The 27,948-nt window shown below is 45.7% G+C and overlaps 1 protein-coding gene across 2 annotated transcripts in view; it reads left to right on the forward strand.

Annotated features, from left to right (window-relative positions):
* LOC141232979 (solute carrier family 13 member 2-like) overlaps positions 1 to 27,948 on the forward strand; it is a 145,060-nt gene that overhangs the window by 56,672 nt on the left and 60,440 nt on the right. For both annotated transcript variants that reach the window (XM_073667849.1, XM_073667848.1), the window contains 3 exons: positions 16,461 to 16,597; positions 21,105 to 21,412; positions 25,714 to 25,903. In XM_073667849.1, the coding sequence (XP_073523950.1) occupies positions 16,461 to 16,597; positions 21,105 to 21,412; positions 25,714 to 25,903 (635 nt within the window). The remainder of the gene's footprint in view (positions 1 to 16,460; positions 16,598 to 21,104; positions 21,413 to 25,713; positions 25,904 to 27,948) is intronic.

A 27,948-nucleotide genomic window follows, 5' to 3' on the forward strand; every position in this document is an offset into this window, starting at 1 on the left:
CGGCGAAAGGGTTAACAAAACATACTCGCAAATCACTACTTAGAACTAGTGATGAGCAAACGTGCTCGCCACTACTCGGTACTCGCCCGAGCATCATGGTGCTTGACAAACTCGGCGCTCGGCGAGTATTTCCTGGTTGCTCGGGCGGGAACTTGGGTCCCCTCCCTGCATGTTTGGCGCACTTTAGAGAGCCAATGAACATGCAGGGATTGCCTGCCATGCACTGTAATGCCGTAGCCATGTTGGTTGTGGCATTACAGTGATTGGCTGGCCGCACAGCGTCATCAGGTGTATATCAGACCTGGCGCCGCCATGCTCGTCACAGTCACTCCGGAACAGACAGTATAGGGAGAGGTGCTGCTGAGTAGGGAGAGATTTGCTTGTGTATTAGGTAGTGCAGGGAGAAAAACCGTACATTACACATATCCATCTTAACAAACAGTCCTTTTGAGGACTAACTAATCCATCTGCAGAGATATCAGGCAGGCAGGGTGTATAGGCAGGCAGTGTATATAGCAGACTGCAGTGCACATATCACAAGAAGCTCCATTCCAGTTCTGTCGGCTGCTGCTGTTAGATATTTCTGGAAATAGGCCCAGGTCTCAGGGGCCAGGAATAATTTTTTTTGCATCTTAATCCTCATTATTTGCTTAAAAAGCAATCCAGAGAACACGGTTTTTCTGCGTCATTTGCTTGTTGGCACTGCAGAATACAGCCAGGTCCTTTCCATATTACAGCGCTAAAAATCCATCTATTTAAAACTGTGTTTTCTCCATCACACGGATCACATATACGTTTTCAGAAAATACTGCCATTTCTGGCCTCCATTAAATTTTTTTTCAGTGTGTCAGCAAAGTTTTTGACACTGGTTTGCTGTTCAAAACAGTTACCTACAGGCCAGGTATTTAAAATGGTGTTTTCTCCATCACACGGATCACATATACGTTTTCAGAAAATACTGCCATTTCTGGCATCCATTAAAAAATGTTTTCAGTGTGTCAGCAAATTTTTTGACACTGGTTTGCTGTTCAAAACAGTTACCTACAGGCCAGGTACGTAAAACTGCGTTTTCTCCGTCACACGGATTACATATACGTTTTCAGAAAATACTGCAATTTCTGGCCTCCATTAAAAAAAATATTCAGTGTGTCAGTGAAGCAATTGACACCAGATTGCTGTTCAAAATAGTTACCTACAGGCTGGTATTTAAAACTGTGTCTTCTCCGTCACACGGCTCACATATACGTTGTCAGAAAATACTGCCATTTCTGGCCTCCATTAAAAATTACTTTCAGTGTGTCAGTGAAGCAATTCACAGCAGTTTGCTGGTCAAACTACTTTCCTACAGGCCAGGTATTTAAAACCCTGTTTTCTCCTTCACACGGATCACATATAAATTCGCTCCAAACTCAGTCATTTGTAGTGAGCGTGGAAGATACTGTCCTCCATTTAAAATGGGCAAGGCACGTGGCAAGGGACGGGGAACTGGACGTGATGGTAATGGTGCATGCAGAGGCTGAGGACAAGGCCGTGGGCAAGCCGAAATTGTGCCACAACAAACACCCACATCTTCTCGCCTGACCTTCCTGTCCCAATTTCTAGGGGACCGCAGCACACCACTATTGAACCCAGAGCAGTGTCAAAAGGTTGTTGGTTGGATAGCGGATAATGCTTCCAGTCACTTAGCCACCACCACCACCACCCTGTCTTCCACACGGTCAAGTCTCAGTAGCCGTGAGTCTGGACCGCATATTCCTCACCCTGATCCTCCTTCCTCCCACCATGCCGAGTACCCAGAGACAACTGATCCCACACTTGGACTCTCAGAAGAGCTGTTCACTTTTCCATTTATAGATTCAGGCCTCTCACCAGGTCCACTTGAAGCGGAGTTAGAGGAGATCGCGTGTAGCGATGCCCAAATATTTGAGCAGCCACGGTCACATGAAGGCAACGGTGGGAAAGTGTCACAAGAGGTGGACGATGATGAGACACAATTGCCAGAAAGTCAGGAGGAGGACCAGGGTGCGGAAGTGGAAGACAAGGTGGTGGATGATATAGTAACTGACCCAACCTGGCAGGAGGACATGCAGAGCGAGGACAGCAGCACACAGGGGGAGGGAGGCAGGGCACCCCAACAGGCAGGAAGAAGCAGTGTGGTGGCCGCAGACAGAAGGCAGGCAACCGTTCCCCGTAACACCAACACGAAGGAAGTTGCCAGTACAACTGTTAGGTCTTCCGAGTCTGGTTGTTTTTTAAAGACTCTGCCTATAACCCCAAAAAGGCCATTTGCACCACCTGCCAGGCCAGCATCAGCAGGGGTGGCAACATGACCAGCCTGACCACCACCAGCATGATCAGGCACATGGCAGAAAAGCAACCGACTTTGTGGGCCAAACCCCAGGGTACAGGAACAGTGTCTGCAGGTGGCACCATTGCTTCTTCCGCTGTTGTGCATGCAAGCCAATCCCCTGTCCATGGTGCATTCGAAGATGTCTCCTGCCCTGTACCTGTCGTTGCACACTCTCAAGTAGCAGCATCAGGAAGCACGTCCATGTTCTTGTCCCAGCGCAGCGTTCAGTTGTCCATACCCCAGTCCTTGGAATGCAAGCGCAAATATACAGCCAACACCCCACAGGCCACACTACTAAATTCTCATATTTCACGACTGCTTGCGCTCAAAATGTTGCCTTTTAGGCTCGTGGAGATGGAAGCATTCCGCAACCTGATGGTGGCGGCCATCCCTCGGTACTCGGTCCCCAGCCGCCACTATTTCTTCTGGTGTGCCGTCCCCGCATTACACAAGCACGTGTCCCAAAACATTAGCCGTGCTCTCAACAACGCAGTTACCGGTAAAGTCCACCTAACAACGGACACGTTGGCAAGTGCTTGTGGGCAGGGATGGTACATCTCGCTGACGGCACACTGGGTTAACATAGTGGAAGCTGGGACCCAGTCGGACTGTGGGACGGAACATGTCCTCCCGACGCCAAGGATTGCCGGTCCTAGGTCAATCAGGGTTGCCCCCACGATCTACAGCTCCTGCACCTCATCCTCCTCAGCCCCCTCCTCCTCTTCAGCCTCCTCTCTGAAATGACCACATCAGTCACAAGCTGGAAGCACTGCAGCACTGCCTCAGCCAAGCGGCAACAGGCTGTGCTGAAGCTAATATGCTTAGGTGAAAAACCGCACAATGCTGAAGAGTTGTGGATAGCTCTGAAAGAGCAGGCTCACACCGCTGAACCTAATGCCAGGCATGGTCGTGTGTGACAATGGGAGGAACCTGGTGGCGGCTCTGAGGCGAGGCGAGCTCACACACGTACCATGCCTGGCCCATGTACTTAACCTCGTGGTTCAGCGGTTTCTCAAATCCTACCTGGAGCTGCCGGATCTGCTTGTTAAAGTACGCCGCCTGTGTGCCCATTTTAGAAAGTCAGCTACAGCTTCCGCCGCCCTTGCAGTGTTTCAGCAGCGTTTGCAGCTTCCGGCTCACAGACTGGTGTGTGATGTCCCCATGCGTTGGAACTCTACACTGCAGATGTTGGGAAGGATTGTGAGCAGAAGAGGGCAGTTGTTGAGTACCAGCATCAACAAGGCCGTCGGTATTCAGTTCAGACTCACACATAAGACCTCAGGAGTGGACATGGATGTCAGACATATGTACCATCCTCCCAAACTTTGAGGACTCCACCAAGATGGTGAGCGGCGATGATGCCATAATTACCATCACCATCCCGCTTCTCAGTCCTCTGAAACGCTCTCTGCTTACAATCAAAGAGGATGCAATGCAGGCGGAGCACGATGAGATGGAGCAAGGAACCATACAGCGTGATTACACACAGCCAAGCCTCATCTCATCCCAACGTGGATTGGGTGACAATGAGGAAGAGGAGGAGGAGGAGGAAGGACAGGAGCTAGTTTCATGCACTATAGACGGTACTACCTGCACAGCTGTCATACCGTCTGTTCAGCGTGGATGGCCAGAGGACAGAGAGGAGGAGGTGGAGGTGGAGGAGGAGAGCATGGTCAGTCACCCTCTTGGTGCGGACATGGAAGTCTTGCCTGTTAGTAGTCTGGCACGCATGTGTAGCGCCCCGAGGGTTCGGTTGCCACAGGGGTATTGCATCTCAACCAGAGGTGTGATATTCCACTCCCAGGTAAGGATGGAGTATGGACCAGGGCTCAGTTAGCTGCATACACCACACACACCCCATTTCCGGGGGACAGCTCGACGGTGCTCCCATTTATATATATGCAGGCACAACTGACCATGTCCCTGGCTGGAGTGGGGAGGGGGGAGAGAACCCTGTGATGTAGGAGCAGAAGGGGACGGTTTCTGGAGCATAGGAAGGAGCTCATTGGTTGCAGGTCACCTGAGCTCAGACACAGTGAAGCAGATAAAAGGTGGGGGCCATCTTAGGAGAGTGTTCAGTTCAGTGAGTTGAGAGAGAGAAGGAGTTCAGCCAGAGAGGGCTGACAGGGAGCTTCACCCTAGGCCTGCCTCGTGGAGCTGAGGCAGCCTGAGCTCAGCTCCACGAGGCAGGCCTAGGGTGAAGGCCGGAGCCTGAAGGGAGAAGAAGAGAAGGAGAAGGAAGGAAGAAAGGTGGAGAGAAAGAGGAGTAGAAAGGCTCCAGAAACAAGAAGGCAGAAGGGACCCTAAGAACCCACGAGATATCGGGTGAAGGGTCAGGCGGAATAAGGGACCCGGATTCCCAAGTTGGTGGAGGTAAATTATCCCTCAGCCAAAGACCGGAGATCGTGATCATCTATTGGTGCGACCCCCTGCTACACCCACTAGGAAGGCACCACATAGGGTCAGGGAAACCGGCGACAGGTTTCACCAAGAGAAGGCCCGAGGCAGCTGGACAGAAGTGTGGTCACTGGTGGGGCACGAGAGGCCAGAGAAAGGACAGAAGGGGGTCCTGTGCCATACTCCTGAATTGCCTGGGGGTTGACCGAGCTCCTCACCTGGTGGACGCAGCACGGCTTGGGCAGTCATTCTCTGCAGAAGTGACTCGGATAACTGTTAGAACTCTCCTGTTAGGTTTTTTCTAGTTTGCTGGTCACATGACCATTTTTGCCTATTTAATCCGGCTCCGCCCTTCTGGCCTTGCTGGACTTCATTGTATTTACTACTCTTGAGCTAGCTTGGTGCTCTGTTACCGTTCTCTGTTAGTTTTGCTAGGTCTTCGGACCTCTATGTTCTTTGTTGTGTGTTTGTCTTTGACTGCTACAATTTCTGCTAGGAGGTGTCCAACTTTATCCCAGTCCCTAGTTCTTGTAGGGATTCCTCCCTTGCATCTATAGGTCTTCGTACAGACTAGCCGAGGACTTTAGCGGGTCTGATCGCAGGATCAGGTTCCCCGTTACATCGTAGGGATCCAGTTTAGTTCGATTGTAGGGACAGATCTCCTGTCTTTCCTTAGTGCTTGTAGCAGATCATAACAATAACAACTGTGTGTAAAAGACCCTGGACTGCATCACTGACTCTGTGTGATTTATGCTGCGCCTGCACCATCACCCCCAGCATCCTTGCACGCTGCCCTGAGGCTACACTCTTCCTGTGGGGAGTTATACTATCTCTGCTGCACACACCATCAGCATCAGTGGACTGCCTTGCAGCGGCGGTCCTCCCTGACCGCAATCCACGGGTGGCGTAGTCGGACATTAACCTAAAACATATAAAAGATTGATCTGACCACCCTGAGCCACGGGAACGGGTTGCCACTACTACCCCCATCATTGCGCAGAAGCCCGGTTCCGAGTGCCCCACGGCCCAGGGGGCGAGTCACATGGCCGAGTTTATGTTACGCTGCCTTTCCCATGACCCTCGCGTTCTCAAAATTTTGGATGACAGTCATTACTGGTTGGTGACACTTCTAGACCCACGCTACAAGGAGAACTTTATATCTATTATTCCTGAGGCGGACAGGTCTACAAAAATGGGGCTGTACCAGAAGGCCCTTGTTGCGGAACTATTAAAAAAATTCCCATCTGAAAACGCTGGCGGCAGGGGCCACACTTCATTGGACAACCAAGGAGTACAGGCGAGAGAGACACAACTTCAATCCAGCAGAGGCAGGGGAACACTGTCAAAGTTCTGGGAGAGTTTTCTCAGATCCTCCCATCGCACAGGCCCTGAGGCGCGGGGTACTCTCACAAGGAGTGCAAAGTTTGGGAAGATGCTGAGGGAGTACCTTGCCAATCGTACCAACGTCCTCCGTGATTCCTCTGTGCCTTATAATTATTGGGTATCCAAGCTGGATACGTGGAATGAACTGGCTATCTATGCCTTGGAGGTCCTGGCCTGCCCTGCCGCCAGCGTTTTATCAGAGCGGGTTTTTAGTGCCACTGGTGGAATTATAACTGATAAGCGCATCCGCCTGTCAACTGAAAATGCTGACAGGCTGACTCTTATAAAAATGAACAAGGGCTGGATTGGGCCAGACTTCTCAACACCACCGAATGATAGCAGTGTAACATAAACTCAAATCCAGTGTCTTTTCTTGGGAGGTATATTCCCATGCATCTTTTCACACCCACACATGGGTATACGCTTCCTGATTTTGGCTATTTGCTCTTGTCCTTCTCCTTCTCCTCATCCTCCACCACCATATCACCAGGGTGACCGTGGTCCGTGATGCAACACCCACCTAATTTTTTTAAAGGGTGTTTATGATGCCCATAAAAAAAATTTTTTGTACAGTATGTTCAAGTATACCCCCCAGGGGTAAATGTTTGTCAGCCCATACACTTAGTGCATGGGCATTACAAGTATAGGCGGCCCGCTCCTTTCTAATGGGAACATTTTTTTATGAGGCCCTCCTGCACGTCTCTTCCAAGGGGCATTGAAGTGCCTCCAAATTTTTGGCAGCCCTTGCATTTACTGCATAGGCCAACACTATGGGAGACTCTCTCCTTTCTAATGGGAATTTGTCGTTACTGTGGCCCTGCTCTGTGTGTCTTTAAATTCTTAGTGGGGTTTTTCCTAAAATTGGTCAGACGTTGGACTCACTGCATACCCTATATCTGTATAGCAGACCCTCTCCTTTCTAATGGGAACATGTCGTACTTTGTTACTCTGGCCCTGCTCCATGTGTCTTTAAATTCTTAGTGGTGTTTTTACTAAAATTCGTCAGCCGTTGGAGTCACTGCATACCCTATAACTGTATAGCAGACCCTCTCCTTTCTAATGGGAACATGTCGTACCTTGTTACTCTGGCCCTGCTCCGTGTATCTTTAAATTCCTAGTGGGGTTTTTACTAAAATTGGTCAGCCGTTGGACTCACTGCATACCCTATAACTGTATAGCATACCCTCTCCTTTCTAATGGGAACATGTCGTACCTTGTTACTGTGGCCCTGCTCCATGTGTCTTTAAATTCTTAGTGGCGTTTTTACTAAAATTGGTCAGCCGTTGGACTCACTGCATACCCTATAACTGTATAGCATACCCTCTCCTTTCTAATGGGAACATGTCGTACCTTGTTACTGTGGCCCTGCTCCATGTGTCTTTAAATTCTTAGTGGGATTTTTCCTAAAATTGTCAGCCGTTGGACTCACTGCATACCCTATAACTGTATAGCAGACTCTCTCCTTTCTAATGGGAACATGTTGTATTTGTTTCTGTAGCCCTGCTCCGTGTGTCTTTAAATTCTTAGTGGGGTTTTTCCTAAAATTGTCAGCCGTTGGACTCACAGCATACCCTATAATTGTATAGCAGACCCTCTCCTTTCTAATGGGAACATGTCGTACCTTGTTACTGTGGCCCTGCTCTATGTGTCTTTAAATTCTTAGTGGGGTTTTTCCCAAATTTTGGCAGCCCTTGCAGTCACAGCATGGGCATTACCACTATAGGAGACCTGCTCCTTTATAATGGGAACATTTTTTTTACTGAGACCCTCCTCTATGTCTCTTCAAAGGGGTATTGGGTTGCATCCAAATTTTTGGCAGCCCTTGAAGTCACTGGATACGCAATAACAGTATAGGAGACCCACTTGTTAATAATGTGAACAACAAAGCATAGCCTGCTGATGGCTCTCTAACAATAGCTAGGGCCGACTGCTGGCCTTTTAAGAATAGTAAGGTCTGTCTGATGTCCCTCTAAAAATAGGCTTTATGACTTTCAGAGTCCCTCCATCATAAATAAAACAGGATGTGTCTGATGATGTGTCACACACCACATTGCCAGATAAGGTTGTAAAATGTTAAAATGACATTTCCCGGTGAATGCATTTGCCTTAAAAAAACGTAAAAAAAGCAAAACAATAGGATCTTTCGTTAGTATAAAAAACAGCGTCACCAATTTAACAACAATTTAATCACATTGTTCAGCTCATGCTCCTCCTCCTCCATCTCCGAAATGACCACATCAGTCACAAGCTGACAGCACTGCAGCACTGCCTTGGCCAAGCGGCAACAGGCTGTGCTGAAGATAACATGCTTGATGCTTAATTGACAAACCGCCCAGCGCTGCAGAGTTGTTGAAAGCGGTAACACAGCAGCCTGATCTCTGGCTCTCACCGCTGAACATACAGCCAGGCATGGTCGTGTGTGACAATGGGCGGAACCTGGTGATGGAGAAATGACAGCTGGGGTAGAAACGGTTTCCCTCTATGCCAGTCCTTTCACCTAGCTAAAGAATATGGCTGTGGTGAAATACAACTCCCACTGAGAAGCTGTTTCAGATTGTAAAACATTGTGCCCTCCAGAGGATTTGATTCTGAGGGCTCACCTTTCTCACCCGCTCAAGAGCCCCATAGCAGCTGCAAAGTTAGCACTATCATGAACTCTCCTGAGGTAGAAGCCAAGGCACACCAGAGGATACTCTGGTGGGACCGTCCAACCCTGCCAAGAAGCAGTCCTGGCTAAGAAAAGTGTGTAGAAAGGTTCCCAGACACTCTATGGCTGCTTTTTTTAATGACGAGGAAACACATGCAAACACGGGGAGAACATACAAAGTCCTTGCAGATGTTGTCCTTGCTGGGATTTGAACCCAGGATCCCAGTGCTGCAACTCTTCAGTGCTAACCACTGATCCAATGTGCTGCCGTTCACCCTCTAATATCTAACAGGCTGGAGAAACTTGCACCTACTGCCACTCTATCTTCAGCTCCTTTGTGAGAAAATGTATTTGGGCAGCCACTCAGTCTACCAAATAAAATTCCTTAGAAGGAAATTGGGGATGGCTTCGCTACTGGTACTGGGGGCAGTGCTAATACCATGGCATCGTATCACTGTTTGCTGGAAATATTCCAGGCTGGTAGGAGGCAAGCAATTTCCCACAGAAAAGTACCAGCAATAATGTTCAGGGACCCGTGCTTGTAGAAGACGGAGACAACACCGGGAAAAATAGTGACGGCTGGGGACCGAGTATGGACATGAGGCATGAGGCATGTGGTTGCGAAAAGCTTCCGCCTCCACGAGCATAAAAGGCCACATTTCAAGTGAAAGCAGCTTTACAGGACTTCCTGTGAGAAGTCACACGCAGGGTAGATAGGGTTTCCCTCTATGCCAGTCCTTTAACCGAGCTAAATACAACTGTCAGCAAAAAAAGTTGTGGACTGGCTCCGTACTGTCCCTGGCCACATTCACCTGTCCACGTGTTTGTGGTTAGGCGGTCCTTCCCAGTAAGTGCACTGGGGAGGGCACGGGTAATGTTGTGGGACCTGTGCTTGTGGAAGGCGGAGGCGATATCGGGAAATATAGCGGCGGCTGGGGACCGAGTATGGACACCCGGCCACCGCCTGCATGAGGTTGTGAAAAGCTTCCGCCTCCACGAGCTTAAAAGGCCATATTTCAAGTGCAAAAAGCTGCCCAGAAATCTGGCAGTTTAGTGTTGCGGCCTGTGGGTGGGTGGGTGGTTGGCTGCATACTTGCACTTGCATTCCAAGTAACAGAAAACTAAGCAGATGGTGGCCTCTATCATCATCATGACCTCACCTCGGCACTATGATCTCTCCTGAAGGAGAAGCCAAGGCCCGCCGGAGGAGTCTCCGGTTCTCTGGTGGGCCCGTCCAACCCTGTCGAAAAGCAGGCCTGGATAAGAAAAGTGTGGGGGAAGGTTCCCGGACACTCTATGGCTGCTTTTTTAATGTGGATCGGCCATGCTTATGCATGTTATTTCTCAAACCACATTACAGATCAGGCCATTGTCCAACTCTGTATTCAAGAAATTAAATGCGCAAAGAAAGATGTGTGTGTGTCAAAGCACCACCTACAAGGGCGAGTTGATGTTGGACGGGCTGCCATTGCTTCTGCAACAAGCTGCATTACAGGACTTCCTGTGAAAAATGACATGCAGGGTAGATATGGTTTCCCTCTATGCCAGTCCTTTCACCGAGCTAAATACAAATGTCAGCAAAAACAATTGTGGACTGGCTCCGTACCGTCCCTGGCCACATACACCTGTCCACGTGTTTGTGGTTAGGCGGTCCTTCCCAGTAAGTGCACTGGGGAGGGCACGGGTAAGGTTGTAGGACCCGTGCTTGTGGAAGGCGGAGGCGATACCGGGAAATATAGTGGCGGCTGGGGACCGAGTATGGACACCCGGCCGCCGCCGGTATGAGGTTGTGAAAAGCTTCTGCCTCCACAAGCTTAAAAGGCCATATTTCAAGGGCAAAAAGCTGCCCAGAAATCTGGCAGTTTAGTGTTGCGGCCTGTGGGTGGGTGGGTGGCTGGCTGCATAATTGCACTTGCATTCCAAGTAACAGAAAACTAAGCAGATGGTGGCCTCTATCATCATCATGGCCTCACCTCGGCACTATGAACTCTCCTGAAGGAGAAGCCAGGGCCCGCCGGAGGAGTCTCCGGTTCTCTGGTGGGCCCGTCCAACCCTGCCGAAAAGCTGTCCTTGCTAAGAAAAGTGTGGGGGAAGGTGCCTGGACACTCTATGGTTGCTTTTTTAATGTGGATCGGCCATGCTTAAGCATGTTATTTCTCAAACCGCATTACAGATCAGGCCATTGTCCAACTCTGTATTCAAGAAATGAAATGCGCAAAGAAAGATGTGTGTGTGTCAAAGCACCACCGACAAGGGCGAGTAGATGTTGGACGGGCTGCCATTGCTTCTGCAACAAGCTGAATTACAGGACTTTCTGTGAGAGATGACATGCAGGGTAGATATGGTTTCCCTCTATGCCAGTCCTTTCACCGAGCTAAATACAATTGTCAGCAAAAAAAGTTGCGGACTGGCTTCGCACCGTCCCTGGCCACATTCACTTGTCCACGTGTTTGTGGTTAGGCGGTCCTTCCCAGTAAGTGCACTGGGGAGGGCACGGGTAATGTTGTGGGACCCGTGCTTGTGGAAGGTGGAGACGATACCGGGAAATATAGTGGCGGCTGGGGACCGAGTATGGACACCTGGCCGCCGCTGGCATGAGGTTATGAAAAGCTTCCGCCTCCACGAGCTTAAAAGGCCATATTTCAAGTGCAAAAAGCTGCCCAGAAATCTGGCAGTTTAGTGTTGCATCCTGTGGGAGGGTGGGTGGCTGGCTGCATACTTGCACTTGCATTCCAAGTAACAGAAAACTAAGCAGATGGTGGCCTCTATCATCATCATGGCCTCACCTCGGCACTATGAACTCTCCTGAAGGAGAAGCCAGGGCCCGCCAGAGGAGTCCCCGGTTCTCTGGTGGGCCCGTCCTACCCTGCCGAAAAGCAGCCCTGGCTAAGAAAAGTGTGGGGGAAGGTTCCCGGACATTCTATGGCTGCTTTTTTAATGTGGATCGGCCATGCTTATGCGTGTTATTTCTCAAACCGCATTACAGATCAGGCCATTGTCCAACTCTGTATTCAAGAAATTAAATGTGCAAAGAAAGATGTGTGTGTGTCAAAGCACCACCGACAAGGGTGAGTTGATGTTGGATGGGCTGCCATTGCTTCTGCAACAAGCTGCATTACAGGACTTCCTGTGAGAAATAACATGCAGGGTAGATAGGGTTTCCCTCTATGCCAGTCCTTTCACCGAGCTAAATACAACAGTCAGCAAAAAAAGTTGTGGACTGGCTTCGTACCGTCCCTGGCCACATTCACCTGTCCACGTGTTTGTGGTTAAGCGGTCCTTCCCAGTAAGTGCACTGAAGAGGGCACGGATAATGTTGTGGGACCCGTGCTTGTGGAAGGTGGAGGCGATACCGGGAAATATAGTGGCGCCTGGGGACCGAGTATGGACACCCGGCCGCCGCCGGCATGAGGTTATGAAATGCTTCCGCCTCCACGAGCTTAAAAGGCCAAATTTCAAGTGCAAAAAGCTGCCCAGAAATCTGGCAGTTTAGTGTTGCATCCTGTGGGAGGGTGGGTGGCTGGCTGCATACTTGCACTTGCATTCCAAGTAACAGAAAACTAAGCAGATGGTGGCCTCTATCATCATCATGGCCTCACCTCGGCACTATGAACTCTCCTGAAGGAGAAGACAGGGCCCGCCGGAGGAGTCTCCGGTTTTCTGGTGGGCCCGTCCAACCCTGCCGAAAAGCAGCCCTGGCTAAGAAAAGTGTGGGGGAAGGTTACCGGACATTCTATGGCTGCTTTTTTAATGTGGATCGGCCATGCTTATGCATGTTATTTCTCAAACTGCATTACCGATCAGGCCATTGTCCAACTCTGTATTCAAGAAATTAAATGCGCAAAGAAAGATGTGTGTGTGTCAAAGCACCATCGAAAAGGGCGAGTTGATGTTGGACGGGCTGCCATTGCTTCTGCAACAAGCTGCATTACAGGACTTCCTGTGAGAAATGACATGCAGGCTAGATAGGGTTTCCCTCTATGCCAGTCCTTTCACCGAGCTAAATACAACTGTCAGCAAAAAAAGTTGTGGACTGGCTCCGTACTGCCCCTGGCCACGTGTTTGTGGTTAGGCGGTCCTTCACAGTAAGTGCACTGGGGAGGGCACGGGTAATGTTGAGGGACCCGTGCTTGTGGAAGGTGGAGGCGATACCGGGATATATAGTGGCGGCTGGGGAACGAGTATGGACACCCGGCCGCTGCCGGCATGAGGTTGTGAAAAGCTTCCGCCTCCACGAGCTTAAAAGGCCATATTTCAAGTGCAAAAAGCTGCCAAGAAATCTGGCAGTTTAATGTTGCGGCCTGTGGGTGGATGGCTGGCTGCATACTTGCACTTGCATTCCAAGTAACAGAAAACTAAGCAGATGGTGGCCTCTATTATCATCATGGCCTCACCTCGGCACTATGATCTCTCCTGAAGGAGAAGCCAGGGCCCGCCGGAGAAGTCTCCGTTTCTATAGTGGCGGCTGGGGACCGAGTATGGACACCTGGCTGCCGCCGGCATGAGGTTATGAAAAGATTACACCTCCACGAGCCTAAAAGGCCACATTTCAATTGCAAGCTGCTGTCAAAAATTTGGCAGTATAGTATTGCAGCCTGTTGGTGGGTGGGTGACTGGCTGCCTGCATACTTGCGCTTGCATTCCAAGGAATGGGGTAGGGACACCTGAACGCTGCAGTGGGACAAGGACATGGACGATGATTGTTGCAAGTATGCAACGACAGGTTCAGGGCGGGGGCATCTTCGCATGCGCCAAGGATCACTTATGATGGGCACACTTTTAGGCAGTGACGTGGGAGTAAGAGATGCTTCCAGAGGTCTTCCCCATGCTGTTCCCATGACTTTTCAGCACTGTATGCATGTGTCTGATGATGTGTCACACACCACATGGCCAGATAAGGTTGTAAAATGTTAAAATTTAATTTCCTGGTGAATGCATTTGTCTTGGTTGAAAGCAATGCAAAAGTGCAAAAATGCATCAAAAACGGTATGTGTGAACATAGCCCAAGGTGTGGGGGAGTATTTTGGATTTTGGTTATTTATTTTGCTTTATATACATTGTACATGTCATGGAAAGGATGTTCATAAACATATTTCCAAGGAAAATCCATTTTGGTTTCGTTTTGGTATGTTTTATTGTGAGTCTGTAAAAGTGGCGTAATACCTCTGACAACGTTGTTGACAGTAGTGACCTGGGAGTCAGAAATTCTTCCAGGGGTCTTCCCCATGCTGTCCCCATGTCATTTGAGCACTGTTCCCATTGATTTGGGCAATTTTTAGGCCCTCTGCAGACCGCCGGGGGGAGCCGCCTGATAAATGCTCGAGTTTCCCACAGACTTACATTGGGCTCGTTGCTCGGGTCGAGCACCCGAGTATTCCAATTTGCTCGACCCGAGCAACGAGTACCCGAGCATTTTAGTGCTCGCTCATCACTACTTAGAACCTATTATATCTGCTCCCTCAAACTGTGTCCTTAGATCCTATTACATCTGTCCCCCCAAACTGTCTCCGTAAATCCTAGTACATCTGCCCTCCCCTAGCCGTGTCCTTAGATCCTATTACATCTGCCTCCCAAAACTGTGTCCGTAGATCCAATGACATCTGCCCCCCCAAACTGTGTCCGTAGATCCTATTACATCTGCCACCCAAACTGTGTCCTTAGATACTATTACATCTGCCCCCCAAAACTGCGTCCATAGATCCTATTTATTCTACCCCCCAAACTGTATTCTTATATCCTATTTATTCTGCCCCCCCAACTGTGTCCTTAGAAACTATTACATCTGCCCCTCCCCAAATTGTGTTCTTAGATCCTTTTCCTCTGCCCCCTCCAAACTGGGTCCCTATGGAACATGGGAGAACATCGACAGGACGAGAGGTACAGCAACAATCAGCAGACACGCACAAAGATTAGATAATATAATATGAACATTTACTAACCAGTTTATAAAACAAAGGAAAGGATGGTAGGTAAACAGCGTATATACAGTATAACAAAACAATGACAGAAGTTACTCTAAATAACACAGACTAAGAGTATACACAGGTACAGCTAACAGAATTAACAGTTATATGCAAGCAAAAATACATGCAATTAACCCATTCTATGCACATATCCATAAAACGACAGTGTTGTGCCAATACTTTAGTAATCTCATACACGGAGCAGTTTTTTTGAAGTGTCTCTTACAGAAGAGACCTTTTCTCCTAACTAGACCGTCATAAAGTTATTAATATATGCTCATATATATTCAGTGGTACCGGTACGTCCTGAGACTGAAGCGTCCTTGCTGGGCTGACTCCCGAATAATCAGAAATGCTGAATTGAATCTCTTAGAGAATGCCGATCTCTCAAACACAAGGCTTCTCTAAGTCCTTATAAATGAGGCCTCACGTGGCCTAGCCCAACATGATGTGTCCTTGGTTGTCCTCATCGAGTCGGCTCATGTGTAGCCGAACAACGCGTCCCAGAGTCACCAAAAACAGATCAGAGTCGCACAGCTGTTTCCAGACCTTGTTCCAATGATGCATAGCTTCACTCTTTCCTTAACCTCCCCTAGCAACAGTCACCAACTGCCAAAGCCTTGTGCTGCAACTCTGGCCTCTCCACTGCCTTCTACTGGCCAGATTATATATTACATCACAAATCTCCAACAATACAGTAAGCTATGATTAACCCTTACATTTAGATCCTACTACTTCTGTCCCCCCAAACTGTGTCCATAGATCCTATTTATTCTGCATCCCCCCCAAACAAATCTTCGGTGTCTTCAACCCCACAGGAGCACTTACCACCAATGTGTGTGCCAGTGAGTGATGTCAGCAGCATGATCACATGACCTGATCACGCTGCTGACATCACCCTGACCCAGCGGACAAAGCTTCAATTGTACTCGCGTCTGGAAGATGCGAGTACAATTGAACTCTGGGAGCAGGCACTCTGCAAGTTCTCAAGCTGACAGCTGGCTCAGTGAACTGCCGACTCCCAGTCCGAGGAGCAGCAGAATGCAACTGGCAGGGGAGACACTTCAGACCGCCGCATTAGGCAGCCCAACTGCTCCCCCCTGGATACGCCTCTGGGTGTTAGGCTCACCAGGTGAGGTGTATCCTCTAAGTCTCAGGTCTGGATGGGCTCACAGAACCTAGGCATTGATGCAGCAAGCAGTAAGGCACATGAGAAGCAAAAACTAGGCATGTTCAGGAATCTCAGGAGCAGCAGAACAGATGAAGTGGAACCCAGCAGGGAAGAAAGCAAGTAAAAACACAAACACAAAAAGCACAGATGGAGGAGCACTCCAAACATAGGTCTCAATCCCAAGACACAGGTGTGTGTATAAATGGGCCTTAAATAGTTCTAAGGAGATGATGTTAATGATCCACTCCGAGCAACTTCCAAAGCCCGACGCGGAGCACAGCAGAGGGCAGTGGACCCAGGGAAGTAAATGGAACCCGGTATATGTGGCCTTATACTTACAGTATATTTATATATACATTTTTTTGTTCTCATACATAATTTTTTGTGCCGTTTTTTCATTGCTGTATACTTTGGGGAAGGGGAAGGGCATCATTTCAATTTTCACGTCAGACAGCAGAAATTTTAGAATTGGTCCTGTAGAAGCATAATCATTTGATTTGGGAAATTCCATTGTTTAAATTAACCAGTTTATCTTTTTTTTTATTTCAGGCTTGCAGTCAATATCTGAAAGATACCAATATGTTATTTATTGGAGGGATACTAGTGGCAATCTCAGTCGAAACGTGGAATCTGCATAAGAGGATAGCACTGAGAGTGTTGCTGATTGTGGGAGTAAAACCTGCTCTGTGAGTTTATGTCCTATGCTATTTGTTTGAAATTTGAAATCATGCACTATACGGACTAACGTATGGGGACACCTGCACATTACACCTAGAGGAGCCTTTATGACATCTCTAGGTATTAATATGGTGTTAGTCCCCCCTTTTCAGCTACTGTAGAACAGCTTCTACTCTTGTGGAAAGGTTTTTTGCAAGAATTTGGAATGCATTTGTCAGAATTTGTACCCATTTATCCAGAAGAGCATTTGTAAGGGCAGACATTGATGTTGAAAGAGGGGGCCGGGGTCTCAATCTCCTTTTAAGTTCCTTCAAAAAGGTGTTTGATGGGGTTTAGTTCAAGGCTCTGTCATGGTCTTCCACACCAAAATCACACAATCATGCCTTTATGGACCTCGCTTTGTACATGAGGGCACAGTCAGGGGGAAAAGAAAAGGACCTTCCCCAAACTGTTCTCACTAAGTTGGAAGCATTCTATTGTGACATGCAGAAGGAGTGATATTGCTTCAAAATCATCCAGCCACTGTTACAAATATCACAAGCACAGGAGACAGGAAGTGTTGTGCTTCAGAAGCATCCAGCAACTAGATGGGCTAACACAGTCACAGGAGACAGGGAGTGTTTTAGCAGAGCCCCAGGGGGATTGTGGGGAACTTGTTATTGTAGTCTGACTAAAGCTGAAGAGAAAGGTGGTGTGTTATCTGGATTTGACAGAAGGCAACTGAACAGGATTCAGATCAGGAGAGAAACTAAACACAGGTCAGATAAACTCCCTGAACTAACAGTACAGAGTATTATGGGGCAGGAAGATAAGGACTGGAAGGAATTGTGTCACAGGGATCATCTCCCTCATCAAACCCTTCCCCCTCCATCTCCTCCATCTCCATGCAGGATAAAGAATGGTGTGTACTATTGTGTCCTTGTGAAGGAAAAACCTGTGGTTTTGTATGCATAGAAGTGTGCTGCTAAGAGATCTAATCTATGCTGAATTATGCTACTGTAGAGACTGTAAGAGTGTGTCTTGTGAAGAAACTACTGTATTGTTACTGGAGCCGGTTGCTCAAGAAACTCAGACTGTACTATAATGAAGATTGTTGCTGTAATATCCCTGAATTGCACTGGCTGTGCTACAGATTAAATTCCACTGTTAAACTGTTGAAAAAGACTCTTGTCAGATGTGTCTGGTCAGCAACTGAATCTATCGTGTGCCTGAGAGAAGCTGCTGCCTATGGTCGCCCTTAGTAACGGTTCCCCCAGGATTCCAAAGAATTCATGAAACCCGTCTTGCCCTATCTGAACCTAGCGGCGTGCGGGTAACACTATTATACAAAATGTCTTGGCATACTGAAGCATTAAGATTTCCATTCACATGAATTGAGAGGTCTTGGCCAACCCCTGAAATACTATTATCCCTCTTCCACCAAACTTTACAGCTGGCACAATGCAGTCAGGCAGCTGACCTTCTGGTATTCACCAAACCCAGACTTTAAGCTTAGGATGTAAATTAGCCCTTTCATAGAGAGATAAAGCAACATTCTGATTAGTGCTATCTAGAGGATGTAGCTACTCCGTAGGTCAATGTTTGACCATTTAATAAGTCTTAAATATAACTTTGAAGGATTAACCCTCCTAAGCCGTCTCTATACACAAACAGGCCATAGAAAGCTGAATAAATTATAGAAAAGTGTGATTTGTTGCTCCATCAAACGTATTTTCACTGCTCCAGAGTCCAGTGGTGGCAGTTTTACACCACTCCATCTGACACTTAGCATTGTGCTGGGTGATCTAAGGCAGGGTTCCCCAACTCCAGTCCTCAAGGCCCACCAACAGGCCATGTTTTCAGGATTTTCTTAGTATTTCTCAGGTGATAATTGCATCACCTGTACAGGCAATAATTCCATCACCTGTGTAATAGTAATGAAATCCTGAAAACATGACCTGTTGGTGAGCCTTGAGGACTGGAGTTGGGGATCACTGATCTAAGGCTTGCATGCAGTTTCTTAGCCATGGAAACCCAAACCATGACACTTCCAGCACACAGTTTTTGAACTGAGGAATATTTCAATGGAAGTTTTGATTCTGCAGTTATTGAGTCAAAAGAATGTTGTCAACTTTTATGTATTATAAGTCTCAATACTTGGTGACGCCGATCTGTAACTTTACATGATGTCCACTTCATGGCTGAGTTGCTGTTATTTGTAATTGCTTCAACTTCTCAATGATTAAGAGTTGTGTTCCAATAATTTTCTCCATATAGTGTATGTATAACTTACCTTCTATTAATTTTAAGTGGTTGTTTAGTTTATCTAATAGACTATTTGTATATATCCTAATTTGGAGTAAATTAAGCAGCTACTAACCAGCCAGAGCAGATAGTGGCTACACAGAGCATCTTTTGCACTGGAAGACCTTGTATATGAAACAAATTAGCGGGAATCTGTCATCAGAACAAACGCTATTAACCTGCAGATATGGGGTTAATCTAGAGGTTAATAGCATTACTAACCTGCCTGACGGCTACACTTATCCGAAAGTTGCGGGGAGAAAATCAACTTTATTCCCACCGGCAGCATTTGGATTTCAATCATAGGAACGGCACAGTCATCGCTCTGAGAATACAGAGCGGCGGCTGTACCCGCGCCCCTGAACCCGACTGACACTGGCTCTGCACTAGGGCCAGCTGTCAGCCAGTGCCATGGGCACGGTTACAGCCATCCAAGGCTGGCTCCAGGTTTTTCTGGGCTCCGGGAGAAAGAGTCTCAGTGGCCCCTTTAACACGTACCACGATTCATGATGCACAGATACAGCAGAGAAATATATATATATATATATATATATATATATATATATATATATATAGTACAAGGCCAAAGATTTCACTTCTTACATTACATGAGTGATATCTATTGTAAATTCCACAATAGCTCAGAAACCGGCAAATCGCTCCACACAGTAAACTGGCCCCCATAAAATGCTCCATACAGGAGACTGGCCCCCATAATATGCTCCATACAGAATACTGGCCCCCATAAAATGCTCCATACAGAATACTGGCCCCCATAAAATGCTCCATACAGAATACTGGCCCCCATATAACGCTCCATACAGAATGCTGGCCCCCATATAACGCTCCATATGGATTACTGGCCCCCATATAATGCTCCATACAGAATACTGGCCCCCATATAACACTCCATACAGAATACTGGCCCCCATAAAACGCTCCATACAAGATACTGGTCCCCTTATAACGCTCCATACAGGATACTGGTCCCCATATAAGGCTCCATGCAGGCTGTTCCCCCTTATAATTCCCCATGCAGGCTGTTCCCCCCCTTATAATGCCCCATGCAGGATGTCACCCCTCATATAATGCCCCACGTAGGATGTCCCTTTCCCCCACATATTGCCCCATGCAGGATGTCACCCCCTTTTATAATGCCCCATGCGGGATATCAACTCCCTCTCTTTAAAATGCCCCATGCAGGATGTCACCCCCCCTCTTTATAATGCCCCATGCAGGATGTCACCTCTCCCCCCATATAATGACCCATGCAGGATGTCACCCCCCATATAATGCCCCATGCAGGATGTCACCCCCCCCCCATATAATGCCCCATGCCTTCATACATTAAAAAAAAATAAAAATCAAATACTCACCTCACTCCTCCTCACCTGCTGCCGTTTGCTCAGGTCCGGACTCCAGCGTCGTCCCGCTCTGCGCTGCCTGTGATGGCTCAGGGGAGGGTGCGGTGGAAAGACGTCACAGCACCCTCTGACCTGAGACGTCACAGGGAGCGCACAGCAGGAAGACAGCGGATCTGAGGAGGCATGGGGAGAGGTAAGTATCCGGCTGCCGGGACCCTGAGCAAGTGAGGGAGAAGGGCGGGCGCTGGCACCGCTCTCCTCCGCCCATAGCCCAGCAGGGAGCCCAAGTGGGCCTCCCTCGCCTGCTCAGGGCCCCGGCTCTTGCCTGGGTGCGCCGGGTGCTGACGCCGGTCCTGCAGCCGTCTCTCTGTCGCCCCTGTGACTGAAACACGAATACTGCCGGAGGGAATCAAGTTCATTTTCTCCCTGCAGTGTTCGGCTACGTGAGGGTGACGAGCAGGTTAATAAAGCTATTAACCTACAGATTAACACCATATTTGCAGGTTAATAGTGTTTTTTTCTGGGGACAGGTGCCCTTTAAATAGCGTGGTAGCCATTTAATTCTTGATTTCCCCTGTGGTGATGCTGCAGGAAATTTGAACACTTGGTGCGGGGTTGTAGCACATTTTGCATAAAATCAACAGGGACCCAGCAGCAGGTCACTCATTATTCACCTTATGATCCAGGGCAACATCTGATAAAAATATTTATAAAGATGCCAATAGCATTTGATTGGTGCGGTACTGTTTTTTTTTTTTTTTAATTGCAGTCATATTTTTCAAACTCTGTAAACCGCCATTAAAATAATTGTTGACTACTACATAAACTTGTGTAAATGAATTTCAGATTGTCCATTCATTTTTTCCAGGTTGCTTCTGGGATTTATGCTTGTAACAGCTTTCTTATCTATGTGGATCAGTAATACGGCTACAACGGCCATGATGATACCAATAGCACAGGCTGTGCTTGAGCAACTTCATAGCTCTGAGGAAAAATTAAATGAGCTTGCCGATAATGTAGCAGAGAAAAGTGAGGGCCATCTGAATGGAAACGTCAACCAGCTGAATGGGGACGTCAAATTAGCCCCTAATATTGAGCAAAATGGTAATATAAATCAATCATTTGAAATGCAGGAAAAACACATGACAAATACAGAACCCATGAAACAAGAGAAAAGTAAGTTTTGAAGGAAAGCACCAGACTACATTACATGAGCCATAGTTTACAAATCTTGCACCGATGATGGATGATAAGACTGAAACAGCTGTTGACATAAATATATCTCTATACCTATATGTACTGTACATTCTGTGTTATGGACCAGCACAGTTTTGGATGCATAATTGCTAGATGAGCGCAAAAGGGGATTGCCACCCAAAATGGAATATATTCATGTCACGTATCAGTAAATCAGAGGTTAGTTTGGCAATTAAGTGGTATTTACATTTAATAAAGAGACATTGGCATTTTTGTTAGAGCGGCCATTTTGGTAAAAAAGGAAAAGCAGCCATATGTTTAAAACTTTGGTTGTTTTGTTGTTTTCTGTTCTACTAAAATGTGTAAAATTTTAAGCTTAGGATGTAAATTAGCCCTTTCATAAAGAGATAAAACAACATTCTGATTAGTGCCATTGAGGATGTAGCTACTCTGTAGGTCAATGTTTGACCCTTTAATAAGTCTTAAATATAACTTCGAAGGATTAGCCCTCCTAAACAATCTGTATAGACATACAGGCCATAGAAAGCTGAATAAATGATACCTTGAGATCTGTGATCCGATGTCTTGTTCCAGAGAAATCCATGTTTTTCTCAATATGTAAATGAGCTGTTAAGATTTATGGGCAAGACACAGATCAACCCAAGACTCTGCTTCTGGAGGCATGTACTTCTTTTTCATGTATGATGTTGCCAAATCATAAGCAGGAATCAACATGCAGGGAAAGAAGAACACCCCCCTTCCGGTTTCTCAGTGTACTGACAGTCAGTTTGCTCTCCTCACTGATCTCACTGCGGAGCCGTGTGTGATTACATATCTATGATATATCTATGATTGTTCAAACTTGTTTATCTTTCATCATGGCAGTCTGTGTAGGAGGAGGGGCAGTACAGCTGAGCGGACAGCACTATGAGAGGAGAGCCGATAAAAATATTTGTAATGAACAAAGCTCACTTCAGCTGTACTGCCCCTCCCACCACATTGGCTGCTGGGATGAAAGCTGAATAAGTGTCATTAATCACACTTAAGGCTATGTGTGCATGTTCAGTATTTGATGGCACAAATTTCTGCAAGGTTTCTGCATCTCTTGGCAGCAAAAACGCTGGACAAAAACGCGTAATTACTTCCTCATTACTAAAGCTAGGGTTAGGTGTCAGCGACATCTAATCCCATTAACCCTAATCCCATTACTGCTAATGCCGCACCTGTTTTGTCAGTACATGTGAATCCACCGCATGTAATGACATTTCAATCGGTCAAAATCTGCAGCGTTTCCACTACAGAAATTGACATGCTGCGGATGAGTTTGGGTATGTGCCCATGATCAGGAACTGCTGCGGGTTTGATGTTGCATATTTATGCAGCGTCAAACCTGCAGCGGCCAAATGTTACAGCGTGCATCTGGCGCTGCAGATCACCTGCGGACACTGACATGTGGCGCGTTTTTCAGGACCTCAGCACGTCAATTTCTCTTGCAGAGTCGCTAGTCTCTGCAACAGGCCACTAGAATGTATTGAATACAGTAACTCTGCATGGTTCAGTGAACACATGCGCATATACCTATGTTCTAACTTCTCACGCAGCAGTAAGTGAGGTCACCGGAGCTTGTCAGCTGATCATCAGCAGATGAACTCAAGTGACCTCCGTCCCAGAAGCTCAGTGCTATACACTGTCGTGTATCACGCTCTTGTCAGTGTATAGAGTGCTTCTGGGTGATCCGATCGCCATGGGACACTTGCAATTACGGTGGATAGGTGAGTATAAAGTGTTTTTTATTTTAATATCGATTTGTTTTAATTTTTTTTTTACACTGAGCACAGGCGCCAGCTGAAGAGATTACTTCTCCCCTCAGCGGTGCCTGCTATCGCTATTATCAGTGGGAGCGGTCGTAGGATGATGGGAGGAGTAGTCTCACGCGGTCAATTGTTTGTGCGTTTTTGCCGCATTGACTTGAATTGAGTCAGTCAAATATGCAGCAAAAATCCTCATCAAATCCGCAAATATTTTTATACCTGCATTTTTGCTGCAGATTTGACTGACTCATTTGAAGTCAATGGGTGAAAAACGCTGCAAAAACATAGAAAGAATTGACATGCTGCAGATTTAAATGCAATGACCATCCTGACAGGAAAATTCTTGGTCATGTGCACAGCACTTCAGGATTGCCATTGCATTAGCTGGCACAAGGATTCCCTAGTGTTTTTGGCCCATTTCAGAGAGGAAAAAACGCTGCAAAAATACACCAAAAGTGCACCGTGTGCTCACAGCTTGAGTCTCCTCTAGTCCAGGCACTATGTAATCACAGTGAAATCAGTGAAGAGAGCAGACTGTCATTACATCTTACTCCGAGTAACATGCTCTAAGCTTATGCTGCATGTTCCTCTTTCCCCTGTAAGTTGCTGACTGCTTATGATTGGGCAACTGCATACAAGGGAAGAAGTACAAACCCTTGAGGCAGACTGTTGGGGAGATCTATGCCCTGCCCATAGATCTAAAACAGCTTATATACATATTAAGAAACTTTGACGTTTCTGAAGTAAGAAATCAGATTATAGGTATCAAAGAATTGTTTCATAATTGGCTATAATTGCTCCGGGCACACCTATGTGACTGAAAGCCGATGGTTCCCAGAAGGAATAAAGTTAATTTTCCCTTGAGTGTCACGCTCTCGATATGGTGGCCAGGTAACTTTCTGAAATTATTAAAACTGCAGTTTACACTACATCTGCAGGTTAATAGTGTTATTTGATGTGACAGGTTTTCATTAAGTCATTCCCCTTTTTCACTAACATAAATAGAGAAATGTAAAAATTAAAAAACATGCGGTAACATATTTTGTATTGCTATGTGCATAACTGCATGAAGTAATAACATTTTTAAATATTTATCCTATACTGTGGACGCCAAAATGGAAAAAAGTTTGAAATGTGGCAACTTTTTGGTCACCACAATTTCCCCAAAAATGCAATAAACAACAATTAAATACCAAATAATATTAATAAAAAACTCAGCTCAACGTGCAAAAAATAAGCCCTCATATAGGTCTATTGACGGAAGAATAAAAAAGTTATGGGTCTCAAAAAATGGTGACACAATCCAATTTATTTTACAAGGTTCTGAATTATTTGTAACCACTAAAATATAAAATAAAAGTTGTTAGCTTGGTATCACCATAGTTATACTGACCTGGAGAATCATATTGCCGGGTCATTTTTAAAGCTCAATAAATGCCGTAAAAAATCTAAATACAATGGCGGAATTGCAATTTTTTTCTTTTCACCAAATTATCCCACTCAGATTTTTTTATTCCTTTTTGTTCTGCATATTACATGGCAAAATGTATGGCTTAATTCAAAGCTAATTCAAAACTACAACTCATCCCACAAAAAAAGTCCTTATACGGCTATGTCGACTGAAAAATTATAAAGTTATGGCTCTTGGAAGAAGGGAAAGAAAAACTGAAAAGGCAAAAACAAAAAATTGCCTACTGCTTTAGACTTAAACGGTTATACAATGACTTATAGGATGCCTATCTGTATTAGGTGGCACTAGTTAGATAGTTTTTTACTCTTCCAGGAGAGACCTAACTTGAATGTTTTTCCAACGGATCATTACTAAGAGTTTGCCTACCTAGGAAGAACTAGTATTAATAATTATTATTATTATTATTATTAACGGCCTTCAGCTGGATCTCAAGCCATCACAACTTGATGGATGAATGGTCTGTAGGAAGCTCAATCTTGTGCAAGCCTAGATAGGTCCACCAGGGTGTTCTCCGACGTTATCTTGATTGTATCTAGCCATCAGGTTGCTGGTCTTCCTCTTCGCCTTGTTCCTTCTATTCTTCTGACCATGATGTCCTTCTCCAGTGATTGCTCTCTTCGTATGATTTGTATTTGTTTGTTCTTCTTGCCATCCATGTTATTGATACCATCCTTCTCCAGCACCACATTTCAAAGGCGTTGATTTTTCTAACGCCCTCAAAAATATGGTGCTGGAGAAGGATGCTATCAATAGCATGGATGGCAAGAACTAAAACTTAGCTTTGTTGAGGGTACAAGAAGTAGTACCCTACACAAAGCTAAGTTTTAGTTGTAAGTTCTCTATAAATTGGGATTTACTTTCTGGTTTTGAAAATATAAAGCAAATGAGTTCTGGAAAGGCATCCTGCATTAGAATTTTATTTTTCAAAAACCATATTAATTATTTTCTAAACTTTTTCAATGAACATTGGAAATATAATTGTAAATTTTGCATTTCAGTAGCCACATTAGTTGAAATTGATCTAGAAGATGACAAACTGAAGAAGGAGAAACAGGCACGTAGGCAACAGAAGCACATGAAACTTTGCAAAGGAATGAGTCTCTGTGTATGCTATTCTGCCAGCATTGGTGGCATCGCAACACTAACTGGTACCACACCCAACCTCGTCATGAAAGGACAGATGGACGAGTAGGTACTTGTGTTTTTCAAGCAGAGTTAAAATGCATATCTTAAAAGTACTGTCACCATTTATAAATATTACTATGTGATCAAGAAATTCCTGTTAGATCTCTATTTCAGGATTATTAGATTGTATGTCTATATTGATATGGCACCTTTGAATCAAATAAATTAATTAAATTTCAATTTTGAAAGGCATTTTTATTACTTACTGCAAAGTGAAAAGTTTACATACACTAAGATTACTTTGCCTTTAAACAATTCTGGACTGCATATATAATGTCATGTGTTTGGAGGCTTCATGCACATCTGAAACACACTGTTTCTTTGTGTAGCATCATGGGAAAGTCTAAAGAAATCACCCAAGATATCAGGAAGAGAATTATGGAGTCGCACAAGTCTGGCTCATCCTTGGGTACAATTTCAAGATACCTGAAGGTGCATCGTTCATCTGTACAAACAATTCTACACAAGTACAAACAAGATGGGAATGTCCAGCCATCATACCACTCAGGAAAGAGACGAGTTCTGTGTCCCAGAGGTGAACGTGCTTTGGTCCGACATGTGCATATCAACCCAAGGACAAAAGCAAAAGACCTTGTGAAGATGATGGTGGAAGCTGGTAAGATTGTGTCAATATCCACAGTGAAAAGAGTACTAAAAGGCCACTCTGCCAGGAAGAAGCCATTACTCCAAAAGAAACATAAAAAAGTCAGATTAATGTTTTCAAATGCACACAGGAACAAAGACCTTAATATTTGGAGACATGTTCTGTGGTCTGATGAAATTAGACTTGAACTTTTTGGGCATAATGACCATCATTACATTTGGATGAAAAAGGGAAAAGCTGGAAGCCTAAGAACACCATCCCAACTGTGAAACACGGGGGTGGCAGCATCATGTTGTGTTTTTGTTTTGCTTCAGGAGGGATTGGTGCACTTCACAAAATAGATGGCATCATGAAAAAAGAAGATTATGTGGCAATACTAGAGCAACATCTCAAGACATCAGCCAGGAAGTTAAAGCTTGGGCGGAAATGGGTCTTCCAAATGGACAATGACCCGAAGCATACTGACAAAATGGTAACAAAGTGGCTTAAGGATAGCAAAGTCAATGTTTTGGAGTGGCCATTACAAAGCCCGGATCTCAATCCTATTGAAAATTTATGGGCAAAGCTGAAAAGGCAGGTGCGAGCAAGGCGACCTACAAACCTGGACTAAACTTTTGACTTTGCAGTAAGTAATAAAAATGTCTTAAAACATTCTCTCTCATTATTATTATTATTATTATTATTATTTATTATCATTATTCAGGCATTTGGCAAATATTAAATATTATGGTAATCCTAATTGACCTAAAAAGGGAAAGGCTTATTCTGATTTCATGTTAGATATTGAGAAAAACATTCATATGCGTTTTTTTATATAGTGTATGTAAACTTTTGGTTTCAACTGTACAATACTCAAGACAATGTTGTACATACTATAGAGTTACAATGGGAAACTTTGAGAGAAGGGGTCCAGCCCTGATTGCTTACAGTACATACCCTTTGGATAGCAATATATTGTCCAACATAACCCTCTCCAGAAGTTAACAAACATGGTGACGCAAAACTGAGCACAATAATGAAAGCACTTTTTAAACTTTATTATAAGGCTCATCATCATCACTATTCTGTGACCACCACTTTATAAATCACTTGTTTAGTAATGAACTGACTTTCCAAGATTCTGTTCCAAATATTTAAACTAATTATCTTTATTAAAAAAGCAAAACAAAATGAGCAATATTATAATTTTCACGCTGACCACTGAGGCTTTATTAGACTTATACCACCTATACTTTCAGGAAGAGTTTTCAGCAGGCTCATTATCATCAGAGGCAGGATTACAATGACAGGTAACTCCTGTATACACAGCTGATAGAACAGGATCCACCAATCACAATAGGTGTAGTCACTGCTGACCCTGCTCCCCCTCTATTTGCATGTGCTCATTAGATGCTTCTATACAAAAGATATGGTCAGGGATCTGTCCATTGTGTATAAAGTTAAT

Source organism: Phyllobates terribilis, unplaced genomic scaffold (assembly GCF_046119375.1).
Source record: "Phyllobates terribilis strain yellow unplaced genomic scaffold, ASM4611937v1 Scaffold_2__4_contigs__length_985480577, whole genome shotgun sequence".
Lineage (NCBI taxonomy): Eukaryota > Metazoa > Chordata > Amphibia > Anura > Dendrobatidae > Phyllobates > Phyllobates terribilis.